The sequence below is a fragment of the Apis laboriosa genome, unplaced genomic scaffold (genome assembly GCF_014066325.1).
Source record: "Apis laboriosa isolate Shangri-la unplaced genomic scaffold, ASM1406632v1 scaffold21_cov150, whole genome shotgun sequence".
Taxonomy (NCBI): domain Eukaryota; kingdom Metazoa; phylum Arthropoda; class Insecta; order Hymenoptera; family Apidae; genus Apis; species Apis laboriosa.
Genome location: NW_025222365.1, coordinates 1,921,290 through 1,939,751, shown reverse-complemented (window position 1 = coordinate 1,939,751; position 18,462 = coordinate 1,921,290). Strand labels below are relative to the sequence as shown.

Below are 18,462 nucleotides of genomic sequence, written 5' to 3'. Positions count from 1 at the left end.
ACTCTATTTCTTTCGTACTAGCGGTAAATTCCGTTGAAAAATAACATGATCGAACACGAATGCAACGAGGCGCTACTATCGCGCCGTGTTGATCATATAAAATATCTATTTCAGAAAAAAATTCATTGATTTTTGATAATCTTTCGTGCATAATAAGTAAACAAATTTCTATCATATAAACATATGTATTTCCATTTATAATTGAAAAATTAACTTTAACGATTTTTTAACAGAATATTTACCAAAATATTTATAAAATATTAAAAAATATATTAAATTAAATAAAATTAAATGATATTATGAATTAAATTTTAATTACATACATGTTATTATTTTTAGTATATTATAATTTTTATTTGCATTTTTAATTTTTTATTACTATTATTAGATGGCAACAATGATTTTTACCATTACAAATCCCTATATAATTTGAAGAAATATTTCTATTGTTACAGTTAACTAACATGTTTCATTGACTAGTTTCAAGATGTTAAAGACTATGTGATGATGATTCCGGTAGTAGATTTTGAAGATTACGCGTCATAGTGTCAAAGATTACAACCTAAAATTTAATATTGAAAGTATTTTCGTTCTGCTTGTATGAAATATATAAAATGAACATCATATCGTGTTGGATATTAGTAATAAGTGCATTGAAATTAGTAACAGCAGAATGGAATACAAAAGATTATATGAAACGAGAACATTCTTTAATCCGACCATATCAAGGTTTGTGAATTTTGAATAATTTTACGGAAATCATGTTCTATCATATAATATATAGTATAACATTTTGATGTATATGTATTTGTAATTTTATTCATTATAATACATTATTCAAATATAAATAATAATAAGCTTTAGGTTACGTTACTAAAAGAAAAAACTAATAAAGATATAAAAAATAGAAGATATAAAAAAATAAGATATAATTTAAATATATTAATACTATAAATATTAAATATTTTATGTAATTAGGATCTGGAATGTCAATACCTTATTGGGATTTTACGGGTAGTACAATAGTAACGAATAACTATGTAAGATTAACACCAGATTTACAAAGTAAACAAGGTGCCATATGGAATGCTGTTGTAAGTTTTAAACATTCTAATTTAAAACAATTATTAATAATTTAATTTAAAATAAAATCATAAGAAATTATATTATATTATATTTTTTTGTACATATTTTTAAATGCATATTAGATTTTATTTATCTAAAATAATCAAGATAATATTTGTTTATTTAGCCATGTCATGCAAGAAATTGGGAACTTCAAGTTCATTTTAAAGTTCATGGAAAAGGAAAAGATTTATTTGGTGATGGTTTTACAATTTGGTATGCAAGAGAAAGAATGAAATCAGGTCCTGTCTTTGGAAATCAAGATTACTTTCAGGGATTAGCTATAATTTTAGATACATATAGCAATCATAATGGTCCACATAATGTATGTACATAAAATAACTATAGCTATAATATTATTATACAATAAAAATATCATAGAAATCACTTTGGACTTTGTAGCATCAACATCCTTATATCTCTGCCATGGTCAATAATGGTTCTTTACATTATGATCATGATCGTGATGGAACACATACACAAATTGCAGGTTGTGAAGCAAACTTTAGAAATCTTGAACATGACACACATATTAGTGTGAGATATGAAAGAGATACATTGACTGGTAAGTATATATAAATATAAAATATTTTTTGGCATGACAAAAATGTTGTCATATAATTGTGTACATTAATCTCATATATCATATACCACATAAAAGTGTATTTTGATTGTATTGTGCCAATAAATGAGCCTTGTAATTCTTCTCTTTTCAATAATAATATTTTTAATGGTAATAATGATTACAATAATCTTAACTTCTGTGGCTTAATATTAATCATCTTCAAATAATCATAAACATACTTTTATTATATTCATAGTAGTATTTTTGAAGTAGAAAGTTTATAGCTGTGCTTCCTATATGTATATTCTATCAGTTTATGTGGTGTTCTACAAATTAACATTACAGTAAGGTCTTACCCTGAAGCCTCCTGGCTTACATCATGGACTGCGTCCACTTCAGCAAGTGATATTTTCTTCATCTTTTCATATATTGTTTATCATCTTTATTTTATTTTTTGTTCACATATCATTAAAAAAGTTATTAGAATTAAATCATTAAAATCTTTATAATCTATATTTAAAAAATAATAAATTTGCATGAAGTTTTAAAAACTGTGTGTAAAAGTATCTGCTTAATACATATATTACATACATATTATATTATATTAAATGCTAAATTTGTATATAATTTTTATTATTTTTATTATTTGCAATAAGCATGAAATAAGTCAACTTATACATAGAATAAATACAAAATATTATATAAATATTTCTAAAAAATAAATTTATTAATATTTTTTTTTACTATAGTTTCTACAGATTTTGCAAATAAAGCTGCATGGAAGGAATGTTTCTCTGTAAAAGATATAAAACTGCCTACAGGATATTATTTTGGAATTTCTGCAACAACAGGAGACTTATCTGATAATCATGATATTCTATCTGTTCGTTTGTTTGAATTAGACCTACCAGATGATGTAAGTAATATTTTATTTAATATATATATATTATAATTTTTAAAATGTATCATTATTTAATGAGAAAATAAAACATTTCGATTTTAGCCTAAAGATCAAGAAGATAGGTCAAATATTTTACCATCAGCTGCATATTTTGATGCACCTCGAGGTAATAAACAAAATTTGCAAAATGCACTTAATAAAATATTCTTATATTCATTACAAATTTTATTTACAGAACATGTAGATGATCCAAAACAATCTGCATTAAGTAGAATAATGTTTTTCCTTTTAATGCTTGTGGCTGCGCTTGCATTAATTGCCTGTGTGGTAATAGGTATTATGTGGTATCAGAAACATCAAGAAAACAGTAGGAAACGTTTTTATTAAATCAAGGTGCGTTGCAAACTATTCTACTTTTAAAATTCTCGTTTTTATCGGTTCTTTCTATAAAAAGAAAAAAAAAAAAAATATATATAATCATAACGTGTTCATAAGACTGTTTCAATAGAATAACAAATACAACATCCATTATCTCCAAGAATGTCGTTTTGAGAGATATTTTAATGGAAATATATCAAAAAATAAAATAATCATAATAATGTATAAATTATTGCAGCAATCGTAAGACGTGTCGAATTATATTTGCTATTCTAGTTCTAATATTTGCATAAACAGAGTTCCTTTACCAAAGTTTTCACGTTCTTAATTTGCTGCAATTAATCTTATAGAAATAAGTTGATTTATTCGCGTAAGAATTAAACCGATATTATTCTTCAAGTGAACTCTACTTTAAAAATATGTTTGCAATTATAATAAATTTATTCTAAAAAACGAAAGTAGAAGAATAAGTTCTTCAAACAAATTTTCAGTTTATCGTTGCCGCGAAATATTACATAAATGGTTACAATATTATCATACAAATAGAGAAACGAACTCTTTACAAATAATCATGAATTATTTTATAAAAGCGTTCTTTCTCGCTTTGACTTATCTTTACCTCTATAGATTTGATATGATTAAAATGACTTTATTAATGTAGATTTTATATTTGTACATAATGAAACTGAACATTATGAATGTAGAATAGTTGTAGAGTGATTTTGTGCTATACAACTCATTTTATACAAAAGATAAAGGGAACCAAACTCTCAAAATAAACAATTGTTAGAAAACGTAATATTATTATTTGTGAAAATAATGTACGTCACTTGTTGCCAAATACAAAATAAATATGTATTAAATCTTGTAAAAATATTTATCTCAAAAAAAAAAAAAAAATGACAAAAATGAAAATAAAAATAAATGTTTCTTATCAAAATATACATTCTACAAGTAAATAAAGCTATTCGAGCAAAGTATTTAATATAACAATATTTTTGCTCTCCTTAAAATATATTTTATTATAAATAATAATTATTTGAACAGAAAACATCAAGGCACATCTATTTGTCTTTTGTTTCTGCTATAATTGTTTACTATTGTCCTGATATGATATATAGAATAATTTTTTTTTTTTTTTTTTTTCCCTTCTTCTTCTAGACAGTTTATCATTATATTTTTAAAGTCTAGATACTTAACATCAATTTTACAACAATCTTTAACTCCTACACATTATACATATATATCTTTGCTACATTTTTAAATACATATAATATTCATATAACATTTACATAAAGTAAAGATATTTTAATAACTAAATTAATTTCAAAGCATCATTAAGTTTCATATGTATATGAAGATATTAATTAAGTTTTAAGAAATTAAATCGTAATAATGAAAGTACATGCATCACAATTGTTGTACATACATGATTCTTAAATGTTAATAGAATTCGATAGATGCGGATGATGTTTTTCGTTAAAAATTTAGAATTACAAAAAGAGTTATAATATTTTACTATTGATTAAAATAAAATCGAAAAGATTCTCCCTTTTCGATTTTTCGAAAACGGAATAGAAAAATATTAAGCGCATTTATTTCTATTACTGGCAGTAATATTTATGAAAATATATTGATCTTAAAATATATGCGTATAAAATGTTCTCTTTGACATAGATACTTGATGAGTTTTTAATAAAATTCTAATGCCTGAGATGTTGGTAACATCAAAATATATATGTTTTTCTTTCATAGATAATAAATAAATATATATAATTAAAAAATATACTCTTAAAATTTTAATAACATTTAAACAATAATTTCAAATTTAATCATAAAAGATAACCAAAATATTCTTTTATATTATGAACTAAACTTATATTCATTTGAAGAAAAATACTGAGGTTTAATATACAATATATTCTACAACACTATAACTCTTTCTTTTTGTATTTTTAGTTTTATCTTTTTTGCTGTGTTTCTTTTTATATATATATATATATATATATATATAAAACATCATTCGATCATTATCTCTTAGTAGTTTTTTGAAAAGGAAATTCAGAATACTTTTTGTATTCAAAAGACTTTTGATATTGTACATTTCATAATCGCATATAATGCGATTACTTAAACATTACGATAGGATTCAACAAAAAATTCAAGACAGTTTTTATACCTAAATAGAGATCACTTAAAATCGAACTAATCGTTACATGATATTTGTAACGTTTGTAAGATTTTAAATCAATAGAGTGACATGCAAGACAACCAATTTCTTCTAATGCAATATGAGGCTCAGATCCACCAAGTAACGATTCATCTTTTAATCCATTATTTAAGAGTGTACCAGAAAACCAAATTTTATCACCTGGATATATATTTAGACTAAAATTAGTAAAAGAATGATCCGCAACTAATAAAATTTCCGCATTGTTTCCCCACATGCCACTCTTCATTTTAACTGAAATCTCAAATTCATATTGATTCCAAGAAGGAAAGTAACATTTGTTTCTTCGTTTTTGAATGTTTGCAAAATGCCTACAATTTTCTTGTCTTAATTTATCATTCGAATCGCAACTATTTAGATATGGTTCACCATACATACAGCTAATTATATTTCTAATACTATCAGGCAGTTTATTAAATATTGCAGCTATATTATTTTTTATCGATTTTAACTTAATATTTGTTACATAACCTTCCCATGAAATTAATATTCCTTCTAAATCAGCACATTGAATTTGCACCTGTGCCTTGGATGATAACTCTTCCCATGCAGGCTGATGGCAATGATTTTGATATTGTTCCCATGAAAGTGATGAAACGCTTTCATATGAATCTGGTTCTTGCTTGAATTCCATTATCATAGGCCATGATAAAAATATGCCAGCACTGATGCCCATGATTAACTATGAAATTATTATAGCAATTAAAAGTTGTATTTGTTGTAATTCTTCAATTAATATATTTACCTGAATAACAGTAATTATCCAATTAAGTTTGGGAGTTCGAGTTTTTCTTAAATACCAAGAGGCAAGAAATGGCATTCCTCCCAATAAAGTAGTTACACCTATTCTCATTGCTAAATCACTTTCTGACAAATATTTAGCAGCAGCTATGATTGGCAAAATAATAGAGGCTAATCCAGCAAGTGGTAAAAAGAGAACCATACCAACTAATGCAAGAGCACCTCTAATTAGGCCATACCATGTTGCACCTTGAGAACTAAATATCGCTATTTGCCACCAACTTAAAGTAACACAATGAGGTATCAAAGTTTGATAAGTTCCTCGCCAATTATCGCGAGCTGCCATTTTTGCAAATACTGCTGGAATCAGGAGATAAAAAACTGCACGAAAATTCAAACAAAATTCGATACCGTTACCAACAACATATGAAGCAAATGTTGGAACTCTTATATCCAAAAATCTCCAGCCTTGAGCAACTACAATATCTGTTTCATATGGATACTTTGCTAAAACATGAACACCGAAACTGAAGAGAGCTAAAAAATCTGGAAATTTGGAAGAATCTTTCCACATAAAATTTAACAACGTTATTAATGTTAATGCAACTGCTATAATAGTAAATTCTGACTGAGGTGTCCATTGATGAGCAATAATAGGATAGGTCATTAAATTTACAAGCAAAGCAAGAAAAAAATGACCATAAGGTTTAAGATTATTACAGCAAAATTGATATTCTGCTTCATCGGGATTTAGATTTCCACCGGAATAATTGAGGAATAAGCCAGACCAAACACGAAAATTATTAAATTCACGTTTTCGTTGTAACATTTGAAAAGTAGCAATAACCATAATAATAAAAGATAAATAATATAGAGCCATTGGTATAAAGAGTATAAGACTTTCTGTACCAAATAATGAATATAATAAGAGAAGTAACAATATATGGGTATTTGATGTAAAAAGAATCTTCTTAATTGACATTCCTCTTTGACCTAACGTTTCTATCAACCAAATATACAAACGTTTCAAGGAAGCAAGTGGATGAATAAGAGGCCTTTGTAACAATGGTATAGTATCTAATGCCATTTGAGAACGATCTATCATACACATAGCATGTGAAACTATTGGGAGCATACCACGAGCATAACTAGCAGCAGCAGAAACAAGAGCTGCTTCTGTAATTTTTTCCCCTTGATGATCCATCCAATCTAAAAAATAATTCCATAAATAAATCTTGGCGTTTATTATATTTATAAGAACTATATTGTCCTTACCATGGTTATTACTTTCTTTATCTTCATCCTTTTTAGGTGTACAGTCTTCAGGAAGCCCATTTTTAGGAAAATTATCAGTTGAAATATCATTTATATCTTTCTGTGAATTATTGTGTAACACATTATTTGAATAAGAACAATTATAATTAGATGAATTTGATGCTATGTCTTTCATACGTCTTTGTAGTTGCTCTGTTGTGATAAAATCTTCACCATTTGATAGACTACCAATAAACAATATTATAATTAAGAAATCATACAGATAAAAAAAAAATTATTATGTTATAAAAATACCTAGTGAATGTTAATAAAATACCTAGTGAACATTTCTCTTGCTGCTTTTCTGGCTAATTTTTCATCTTGAGTCATATCAAGACAACTTTTAACATCATAATAATTATGTTGTGTGATACCTCGACCAGTGGCTAAACATTTTCTAAGTATATCTGTTGCTTCTAAATTTCCTTGTTCTGAAGCTTTTGTAAGCCAATATACTCCCAACTTTGCATTTTCTTCTTTATCCACATCTAAATCTGAATATATAATTATATTGATATGTAATATTTTATATTACATCACTAATTTTTAATAATTTTTAATTTTTAATAAAATGCATTAAATATATTAAAATTCATATATTAATTTAAATATAAATAAAAATTTGCATTGTTACCACATCTTTCTTCCAATAATTGTTTTGCTAAAACTACTTGAGATTCTGGACAACCATCTTCAGCCAATTGTGACCGTAGTCTTCTAAGAGATCCTCTTGGCCCATCTAAAATTATGCAATTGAATCATTATTTCCTAAATTGATAAAAAAAATAATTTTATTTCTGATAAAAAGAAATTAATTGCATTTTACCCATTTTATCTTACATAATTCAATTCTTATGTTATTCTACAATAAAAATCATATCATTAATAATTGTTTTTTTCTTTCTTTTTTTTTTTTTTTTTTTCAATTTTTCATTTGTCAAATTTTATTTCAAAGAATAAAGCATTTAGATATTTGATATTTTTCTAAAAGTTTACTTATATTTGACATCTATTATTTAACATTTATCTTCATTATAAAAGTATAATATTATTTAAATAGATATATGATTAAATTGCAAAAGAAATGAAAATTGTAATTTTTATGAAAAAATAAAAACTGAAATTGTTGCGTTACCATGCAATGTCCATTGTTTTCTACCAGATTTACCAGACAGTATAATACCAGCCATAGCTCCAAAAATTAGAAAAATGGCTACTATGATATTTTTATTTTTATTATTAGTTTATCGTATTATTAAATTATTCACTATCAAAAACTTATATTATATTATAACATTGAAAATTTCTTAATAAAACGACTGTTAAAATATTAGCATAAAAACATGATATATTACGCATGCGCAATTACTAAAAAAGGTTAGGTTGTTGTATAAACGTCAAGATACGTATTAAAATTAAAATTAATAAACACAAATAAATTCAAATATATTTTTAATAAAATATATATTATAATTTAATGAGATATTTAGTAATTTTTTATTTATTTTATTTTTAATACATTAAGAAAGATATTATTATATTAGTCTATTATTAATTCTGATTTATATTTTTTTATATTGTATTTACTTGCAAAATTTTGTAAATTTTATATTAAATTTAATAAAAAAAATATATATTATTATTATATATATTAATATAATATATATTATATTAAATTTAATAAAGAATTCTTATATTGCTTTTTTTCACTTTATTGAAAATTTTGGAATCAAGATAATTTTGAAATTGGATTTGAAAAATAGGATAAAGGAATTTGATTACACGGATTTTAAGTAAAAAACATTTAGTTTAGAACGGTATGTTTTATTAATTAATGTCATATGGCACCATTGTATTTATATACATATATAAAATGTATATTGTAAAACTAATTAAAAGTTTTAATTTAAATATTAAATATATGTATATTATACATATTTTTCTAAATGATTTTCTTAATATAGATTATATAAAAAGGATTTTTTTTTATATAATATACTAATTTGCTATATTAATTATGATATCTTTTAAATTAAACATATATTTTTACTATCGTGATGCAATATAAAATATTTTTTTTATTAACTTTAAATAAAATTTATGATAGATATTACGATATCAAATTACGAAGCAACAGATAATATGGAGCCAGTTTTAATGATTTTGCGATTTTCCTGTAGTTACGATAGAAAACCGTTACTAATTCAGCAAAACCACGTTTTTTCTGGCTCCTCGTGTAGTCAGAAATCTGCTCGAATGCCGACTCTGAGAAATTAATAACGTATATGGAAAATAATTTTGACAAGCATGGAAATTATCAGTTGGTACTTACAAATTGCTTGGTCCTGTGTAAGGTGGTGGATTTGGTCGAATATATGGATTGCAACGTTCATTAGAAATTCTGTTAAAATATAATCAAAATATAGAACTTGAGCTATTATCAATAATAACGATAAGAGATTTACGATTGATATATTTTTTATCCTAAATTAAAAAAGATATGCACCTGGGACTTGGTAGCAAAGAATCATTAGGACTGGAAGGTTGAACGGAGAGCGATTTTAAGATACCTCTTTCGGCAGCATATTGAACCATTTGTATATTATTGCTAACTCCTTCTCCTGTTGAAGTTTCTCTCTTTTCTCTATAAAATAAATAATCAGGATATTAATCAGTTAAATAACTTATAATATAATATAATTTTTTTCAGATCAAATAAACATTTAAGAATCACTTAAAATTGTTAGCGAAAATATATTTTATTAAAAATATTAATATGATCAAGTTAATGTCAAAATCAAGATATACTTGATTTTTTGTTTTTCACCGTAGAAAATATTAAATAATTCATAGAAATATTTTTCAGATTTGGAATCGTTCCTATGGAAAAAAAGAAAGAAGAAAAAATTAATTGTTCTTTTTTTCGATGCACGCTTAAAATGAATAATACAAAGGGATATACAATGTTGAAAAAAAGGAGACGAGGAAATAAAAAGATCTCATCGATCAGTGAAAATTTATATTGAAATTGACCAAATGGATTTAGTTTAGGTAAACTTTGTATTATATTCTTTTTTATGAGTCATATCAATGATGACGCGCATACGTACTATTCCTGTTTTCGCATAACCCGTATTATCTGTAGCTTAATTACCTTGATCATATATGTAGATCACGAGCTGTGACCCTCTTATATATCAATATGTACGTAATTTAGTTTCACTGTCGATCATTGTTGTAATTATACACGATTATACGATTTACGTATCGTTGTGAATATATGACATTCAAATCAGATTATTTTGCGCAGATATGCGATTTTACACAATGAGATCTTAGGATAAGCTTCAGATATATATATATATATATATTTCTAATATGCCGAATATAATACGATTAAATGCAGTCGAAGCAGATACGTAATATAGATAAAATCCTATTGAGGTAAATCACATATACTACTGTTTAAATGAAAATTACTAAAATTAGATTCCATTTTTAAGAAAATAAATACATTTATAGACTATATTACCATCGATTACATGAACATAATTGCTTTTTCAAAGGAACGATGTAGATAATTATAAATGGGAATCGTTCAACTGTTATAAAGTATCGAGCGATTGCAAACCATGAACATTTCTAACGAAGATCGATCGCTAACAATACTTTTTGTTTTGTCATCATATATATTTACACAATCTTTAGAAATATAATATAAGATGCAAAGTAGATGAAATGTATTTCATCAAGCTTAAATTCAGAGAAAAAGTCATAGGTAAAGCAATAAGAAGCACGAATAATCGGTGACGCAATCATCAAGGTCATTCGTTTATAAATAGATCATATTTTATGGAGTTAGATTTCGTCTACTTTCAAACAGAAACGTTGTCAACGCATTGCTGAATTGCGCAAAATGAACTTAATTATTACGATTATTTCTTGACGATTTTCTAATCGATGGGAACTGGTTTAACGATTTCGTTGCGTCACGAGTAAGCTCGATATCGCATAATAATTCTTGTTTTTTTCTCGTGCAACGCCTACACGCCTGATATTTATTATAACAGGATAAAACAAAAAAGCTATGATTTCTATCTTTTTATAGAGAACGAAACAAAACGAACAATGAAAAAATATTTTTAAAAATGAACACGAGTTAATCGATTTTAAATATTTAAGTTGTCCACTTTTATCGATGGTGCATAGTATGTAATAAGTATCGTACGCATTCTTCTTAATTCAAATGATTCCGTATCTTGAACAAGTAGTTAGGCACGACCAAAAGCTCGGTAGATTAATGATGCGCTACATACTTCAATGATAAGTGAACTGTGTATATTAATCGACGTACGTTGTGGCACATAGGTCGCGATGTAACCCGATTTCTATTTATATCCGTTGCTATTACACGTGCATTTCTAAGAGAAAAATCGCTTATTTATTTATATTTAAAAATATCTCATTATTTATTGTAATACATGCACGTATTTTCATCCATCACTCTTTTCATTTTATATTCTGTTTCTCAAAAAATATTTCTTTGTTAAATTTCAAATTAAATGTAACCAATTAAATTTATATTATCAAGTATAAAGAGCACTCATAATTTCGCCGCGTACAGACAACGGCGTTCATGCTTATCAAGCACGCGATTCGCTGTAACCGTATTTTCGATCGCAACGTCCAGCACGTTACTACTTGACCAGATATCGTAGCTGTTTATGAATGAAACCAGTTGTAGTAGCAGCCCCCTCTATCCGCTCTTAACGCCCCTACCACTTATATTCGTTCCTCATACTGCTATACATTGGAATTTATTTCTCGAGCACGTGCTTCGTATAGAATGACAAATATTTCAATTGACATTCTTTTGATCACCGTTATTCACATGTACCGCGTTTCGTATTCCCCGATTTTATCGGGAAATAAAAAAAAAATCGAAGTTCGAATATTGAGAAAGAAATTCATATTGAAACAACGAAAAGAAACGACTGGCATATATACTCACATTTTCTCGTGATCCAGGCACAACAGCATGCTGAGCAAAGCGGCCAATACGAAAAACAGAATAACAGACACAAAGATCGTGGTGACAATTTCTTCAAAGTAACTTCTCGTGGGAATGCTGGCTTTGGTCGATCTGGCCCATCGCCACTCCGTGTGCTCTGAAATTCCTGAAGCCGGTAAATCCAATCCAACGTTCATACTCGGTCCCCGTCTCGCGCTTTCTTGTTGCAAACTTTGTTGCTCCTGTTCGACCTAAAACACATAAAATATAATCATCATAATCTAAAATATAATCTCGTGAATTTCTGATGCGAACCGTTTCAATTTGTAAACGGTAAACGAAACTTACCAATCTGAAGGAACACCAATCCAACGCGAATCTTGCTTCTCTGAAGAGTCTCTCGACACTGGTACGTTTAAAATCTCGAGGACAGGAGCGTAATTTCCACAAAGGTTTTACTTCTTCTTGCAGCTCGTTCAACTCTTGGGAGAATGGCATCGAACTTCCTAACCTTATAACAACTCTGCCACGAAAAAGGAAAATGCAGGTTTTCACGCGTTACTCGTAGACTTTTAAAATTTTCGCGGATAAATTACACCTGTGCGACACGCGTGTACGTGTTCCATGGCACGTTGAACGTCTGGCCTAGCGTTTAAAGTTGCGTCATGATTTTCCTGTTTGTGCATTGCTTCCCGTTATCCGTTATCTCGGTCGAAAGTCAGGGATAATCCCGCCTGCTAAGAAATATAATTTCCATTCGTCTCGATTCGGCCGATGACATTTAGACCATGACGAAGTGCTTTTTAAAATTAATTTTTCTTTTTACGAAACATCTCCTTCGCGTTGGAAATTTTTATGATGATTGAACGAAAAAAATTATCGTTAAAATCATTCGTTTATTTAATTAATTAATTAATTAATTAATTAATTGGCGCATCATTAAGTTTTTTTTTATATAACATGTAATTAAAAGATTTGATTTTAATCACGTAATTATATCCGACTAATAGATTCCTATTGTGTTTTGAAGAAGCGGCACTATGCGTTTTCCTTTATTTTTTATTTTCTATTTTATATCACGTATGATGTATCGGAAATATGATGCATTACGATATACGATGATTCCAATGAATTGGAAAATGTATCATCGCATTAAAAAAAGCTTAATAAAAATAAAAGCATCCGTTTATGCTATATTCTTAATCATATTGTAAAATACGAGACAATTGTCTATTATAATTTTGCGAGATACGATAAACGATGCAGAAAATATACAAATTCTTTTATCGCATCCGTTTACATATTTCTTGGATATAAAGGATATCAATGAGAAAGTTTCATCTAGATATATTATCGCGTAATGCGGTGGGAGATATACCACTGTTGACGTCTAAAAGTATGATGGAGGAGAGTAAACAGGCTAGCCGGAAGCCATTCAGTTAGTTAACTTGGACAAGCGCGCTGACAATATCGCATTTACATGTATACGTTACCAAGTTACTTAAATCGTGTCTGCAACTGATATAATATTAAGTTCAATAAGTGCGATTAATATATCACATTTGTTTTATCACATATATTTACTTGATTTTAATTATGTGTGTCAGTGTTTTATTTATGAAAAGGATAGATTTTATATTCTTCAATGAACGCATCATTTTGAAAGATCATCGAATAGAATTATTAGCGAAATTTTATTTAAAAAAATTCGATTCATTTTTCTCGATCTTTGAATATGATTCAAAGCTATCTATGCTGCGAAATTTTGAAACATTTGTTTCATAAAGAGAGTGTCATGAGAATTTGACAGTTTTGCATTGTTACAAAGAAGAAAATTTTATGAATTATGAATTCTTATCTACGCGATCAGTGATTTCTTTTTCGTGCCGATCTAAAGTAGTGATTCTTCTAATCGGTGTTTCTTGTAACACTAGTGTCTCGTAAAATTATAAAAGCGGCGTATTAAGTTTTATAATTCTTAATAATAGGTATATTCATGTGTATTTTAGTTGTTAGTTTTATGACCGTCCCATGAAAAACCACCGTGAAAAGATTAAAAATCACTGATCTGAAAAATTATTTATATTCTTTTAATATTTGGAAGAAATAGAAATAACACAATGATAAATATATTAAAGCAAACGGTCGAATCAGTCGAATTACTTTAATCGGAAATAAATTTCATGATGAAATGAAAAAAGACGTTGTCATTTATTCATAACGTAGAATAACGCAATACGCAGAATTCGAAGTTAATGCAGAAAATGAAAAGAATAAAAAAAACGTGATAATAATGTATAAGATTTATATAAATCCCTGATGATTATCTATAACTACAAAATGGTTTTAAAATCTATATTTTCCATATATTTACGAAAAGTCTTAGAAAGGAATCACTTCTAACAAATAAAATTTGTTGCGGTTTAAAGTCAGATTACGTAATAACAGCTATTGAAAATGCGAATATTCGATGGGACGGTCTTTGTAATGTTTCCATAGATGACTATCTTTAATGACGCGTGCACTTTTCATAGCAACTAACTGTAGAAATTTTTCATGGGTCGAATATATATTGTCACCGCGATAACAATCTATGTCTATAACCATATTAGACGACGTAATTGCAAAAGAAATGGCAATTACCCATTTAAAAAAAAATTCGAAGTGGAACGTGCGTCATAATGTTGTTTTCCGTTGATCGGTCGAATAATACGTCAGCGATATCGAAACGCTGAATCCCATTGAATCGTTCGATAATTATTATAATGGCTGACGATAATAGAATTGCATAACTGTATATCACATCTGAATCTTATTTTTCTCCCTAATCTCATCACATTTGATTTTCAAATGAGACTTACCCTTCGCCTTCACTTGGCTTCAGAGGCAAACGAGCGCCAAGCTCGACTGCAGATGCTAAAAAAGTTACGTATAAATTCACTGCATCTTTCCATAACCTCTTTCTGTAAATAAAAAGAAAAAAAAGAGAAAGCTTGATCCAACACAATATAGGACATCGGAAATCTTTTTCCTTGAAATTTATCGACAAACCTAAATATATCGAGAAGCTCATTAGTTCTGTTCCGATTGAACATGTCCTCCACGTTTAGATTATCGATTTTTAAATGAACCTCATACTTAGTTAGATTTTCTTTCTCGAGAACGTTCATGTCGAGAACTTTGTATCTAGTTTCGTAGGTATATTTGTTTAGACCTACAATCTCCAGCTAAAAATCACATTTTTTTCATTAAAACTAATTATTAATTAGTTTTAACGCTAGACAAGACAGATCACCTGAAAATATTTTTGATTCTTAGGCGCAACACCATATACAAAACCATGATGATCTCTTTTGCTATATGTATAGTGAATCCATGATGGAAGATCAGGCGCATTTAATAACGAGGGTTGATACGAGAATTGATCGGAACGTGCTGAAAGAAATAAACGAATCATAGTGACTCGTTAGTCATTGGGAAATATCTAGGTTAAAGTACTTATTCGTATATACTTTGAATAATTTAATTCCAAGTAATCATACTCATCGTCGTTCACAGAAAGATTGCACCCGTTTCCGAGAAAGATCCACGGAAAACAGTTTGATTCGTAAGCGTTACCAATTAATTAATGATGCGTCGCGTCCCATAGCGCCACGCCATTCGTGATTCTCGTATGACGTCGCGTTAGAAAGTACCGATATACACGTGACAGTGTCAGCTGTGAAACCACGATATTCGCTAAGTTTCTTCAAAGCGTGAATCGATTGGTATTCATAAGGCAATGCGAATGACGCGCGAAGGTACGCTTTAACTTTCAACCCGTGAATCAAGATAACGGGTGACGACCGAAAATTGTCTACTGTTTGATAGACCCTCATTTCTAGGTTATTTCTGTATGATCGTTCGTTTCACAATTTCCGTATATATATTTCCGTAATGTCAATGCGATATAAATGCGATGCAAATCTTTCTCGATGTCATTGTTTATGATCAAATAATATCTTTCCTTCTTACCATCATCGTTCCAGTCGAAAGTCTCTGGTTTGATTGGAATAATGAATACTTCAGTCATTAAGATGCTCTCTGCGTTCACGAAGGCCACTATTGCCAATAACATTACTACGTTTGACAGCATATTCATTGCTGTATCTGAAAAATAAAGATAAATGATACTCTTATTGTCACCCGATTAATATTTGATTAAACATTCGATTGTACAATTATTGCGAGTCTGCATTTTTTCGATTTCTCGACTTTAATCTTTTCTGTGATCACGCGCAATCATGGTCGACATTGGTATCATCGATTTTCTCTTATGATTTTTTTTCTCTTTTTCTTCGTTTCTCTCTGTTAATTAGGGAATATTCAAAAGTTATAGTGGAATGTGGAGATTTCGGTTTGTTGAAAATATCGTGCCCGTTCGTTATCGACAATTGGTCGATTCGAGGGACGAATGCTCGCGATGAAAATAGACGCGATAATTTCGTGGTCTGGCAGACGACAAACGAATCGCAGGAACCTCACAAGAGACAGGCACACTGACAGCGCGGATCAGCTTACGGAACGTAAACTAGCCACTCACGGAGGTGATACTTTACCGGAGCGAACGACACTGTCGAAAGGCAGGTTAAAATGATGCAAGTGCAACGTCAAGTCAAAAACTATGCTACAGTTCATGTACAATTCATTTTTTCTAACTTTGAATTTTTAATAATTACTTGAAATTATTATATGATTAGTGATAATTAACTAAACATTCTCTCATCTTTTTCCTTTTTTGTTCTTGACACTATTCCTGAATACGTATAATTAAACGCACTTCGTTGAATTAAGCAATTCGATTCATGATTTATCGTTGATCATTTGTTATTAATCCATTTTTATAGTGCATTTGAATACAAATTAACTTTAATAAAAAAAACAAATTTTAAATAAAAATAAGATGTAAACGTAAACGGAGCATAAGAGCGCGTGCGTTTAGCCCTTCTCATGCGCAGCTGGAACATCGTTTCCGACAATCGTTTTCAGGAGCGTACAAATCATATACCTATAAATCCACGTTTTATTTTTATAAACGCTTTAATATTTTTTCTATCTTTCTATTCATATTTTTATTAAAAATTAGTTAAAATGAATGAAACTTTTTATCACTTTATATAGTTTTAAGTTGTACAATATTGAAGAAATTTATTAAGCAAAATATACTTTTCAAACTGTACCTGTATCATTAAAATACTATAGATCTCCGATACAAATTTACAGCATCGTGTCTCGCGCACGCGTATCCTTATCTGAACTAAACTTCCGTTTCGGTGATTATCGCAACGCTTTTAGTAATTCTCGATAATTTAGCAGCATATGTCTCAGAGACTAAACAACTGGCGGAGAACGTAACCAAACAATTACAAACTTATCAATCAAGCAAAATTCTGTTCAATCGATTCATAAAAATGATCAGTTTTGATCAATTACTGTTTATGACTTCGCGAAAGCTTCGAATCGCGACGAAACTAACTTGATTACGATCAAATGTTACAAATTTTATTCGAAAATTTATCGATATAAAACAATATTCATGATTTTCTTAATAAATCAAAAATCAGGAAAGAAAATTGCTATGTTTCTAATATATTGTGAAAAAATATCGAAATAAATCGATTAATTCGCAATTTATATTCGCAAGATCAAGAATTATAACGAAGTTTAATTAGTTTTTCTAGTGGTTTTAAAAAGAAGCGCATAAGTGAAGTGTGTATGTCGTGGCATAGAATGGAGTAGCATACGTAACACTGAATGTGAATCACGGAAATGCATATTGTATCATCAATAGGGCCCAGAGTCTTCACATAGCACGTTTCCGACGTGCACGGCACTGCCTATTGACGTCTGCAGTAGGCGTGGTTTTACTGTGGCCGATAGAGGGATATATTTACCTCACATACAACTTTTCCCTCTGGTGCGCGAACGAGCCTCGCGTTATTCGATTAATAATGTGTATTTCCAGTGCGAGGTTTGATGCGACCGGTGCACGGCGCGAAACCGTGGCCACTCCTCGGCACAGGGGTTGATTCCTCCGGACACGCGGACCTTTCCCGGCCGGGGGTGACTTTTCAAATCTAATTATTCGATTCGAGTGCTCGTGTTAACGGAAAATCAAGTCGTCCGAGTTAGTGCTCGGTCTTGCGACGACACTCTCG

General features: G+C 28.9%; 2 protein-coding genes across 7 annotated transcripts; one reads left to right on the top strand and one right to left on the bottom strand.

Moving 5' to 3' along the window:
- Positions 1–18: 18 nt before the first annotated feature.
- LOC122712915 (vesicular integral-membrane protein VIP36) lies at positions 19–12,259 on the top strand. Of its 2 annotated transcripts, XM_043932938.1 has the most exons (9): positions 19–156; positions 456–729; positions 979–1,094; positions 1,253–1,450; positions 1,528–1,690; positions 2,440–2,606; positions 2,694–2,757; positions 2,827–2,984; positions 10,121–12,259. In XM_043932938.1, the coding sequence occupies exons 2-8, from the start codon at positions 615–617 to the stop codon at positions 2,976–2,978; spliced, it is 975 nt and encodes a 324-aa protein (XP_043788873.1). In that variant the 5' UTR covers positions 19–156; positions 456–614; the 3' UTR covers positions 2,979–2,984; positions 10,121–12,259. The 2 variants fall into 2 exon arrangements, with proteins under 2 accessions (XP_043788873.1, XP_043788872.1); XM_043932937.1 differs by lacking the exon at positions 10,121–12,259 and having other exon boundaries at positions 2,827–3,832.
- On the bottom strand, positions 4,956–18,270 carry LOC122712911 (wolframin-like). Of its 5 annotated transcripts, XM_043932932.1 has the most exons (10): positions 16,484–18,270; positions 16,280–16,414; positions 15,561–15,700; positions 15,317–15,492; positions 15,127–15,228; positions 12,614–12,788; positions 12,266–12,516; positions 9,761–9,898; positions 9,587–9,655; positions 9,264–9,519 (listed from the first exon to the last, which is right to left on the bottom strand). In XM_043932932.1, the coding sequence occupies exons 1-10, from the start codon at positions 16,500–16,502 to the stop codon at positions 9,495–9,497; spliced, it is 1,230 nt and encodes a 409-aa protein (XP_043788867.1). In that variant the 5' UTR covers positions 16,503–18,270; the 3' UTR covers positions 9,264–9,494. The 5 variants fall into 5 exon arrangements, with proteins under 5 accessions (XP_043788864.1, XP_043788866.1, XP_043788865.1 ...); XM_043932929.1 differs by lacking the exons at positions 9,264–9,519; positions 12,614–12,788; positions 15,127–15,228; ... (2 more) ...; positions 16,280–16,414; positions 16,484–18,270 and adding exons at positions 4,956–5,881; positions 5,945–7,149; positions 7,216–7,439; positions 7,532–7,748; positions 7,889–7,993 and having other exon boundaries at positions 12,266–12,404; XM_043932931.1 differs by lacking the exons at positions 9,264–9,519; positions 9,587–9,655; positions 9,761–9,898; ... (5 more) ...; positions 16,280–16,414; positions 16,484–18,270 and adding exons at positions 4,956–5,881; positions 5,945–7,149; positions 7,216–7,439; ... (2 more) ...; positions 8,081–8,116; positions 8,390–8,611.
- Between the last annotated feature and the right edge of the window lie 192 nt (positions 18,271–18,462).

Coding starts and splice junctions, on each gene's coding strand:
- LOC122712915 (XM_043932938.1), top strand. CDS start 615: ATGAACATCATATCGTGTTGGATATTAGTAATAAGTGCATTGAAATTA. Junction 1,451..1,527: donor ATCATAATGGTCCACATAAT/GTATGTACATAA, acceptor TGGACTTTGTAG/CATCAACATCCTTATATCTC. Junction 2,758..2,826: donor ATATTTTGATGCACCTCGAG/GTAATAAACAAA, acceptor TTTTATTTACAG/AACATGTAGATGATCCAAAA.
- LOC122712911 (XM_043932928.1), bottom strand. CDS start 8,444: ATGGCTGGTATTATACTGTCTGGTAAATCTGGTAGAAAACAATGGACA. Junction 7,994..8,389: donor AAAACAATGGACATTGCATG/GTAACGCAACAA, acceptor GCATAATTTTAG/ATGGGCCAAGAGGATCTCTT. Junction 5,882..5,944: donor GGATAATTACTGTTATTCAG/GTAAATATATTA, acceptor ATAATTTCATAG/TTAATCATGGGCATCAGTGC.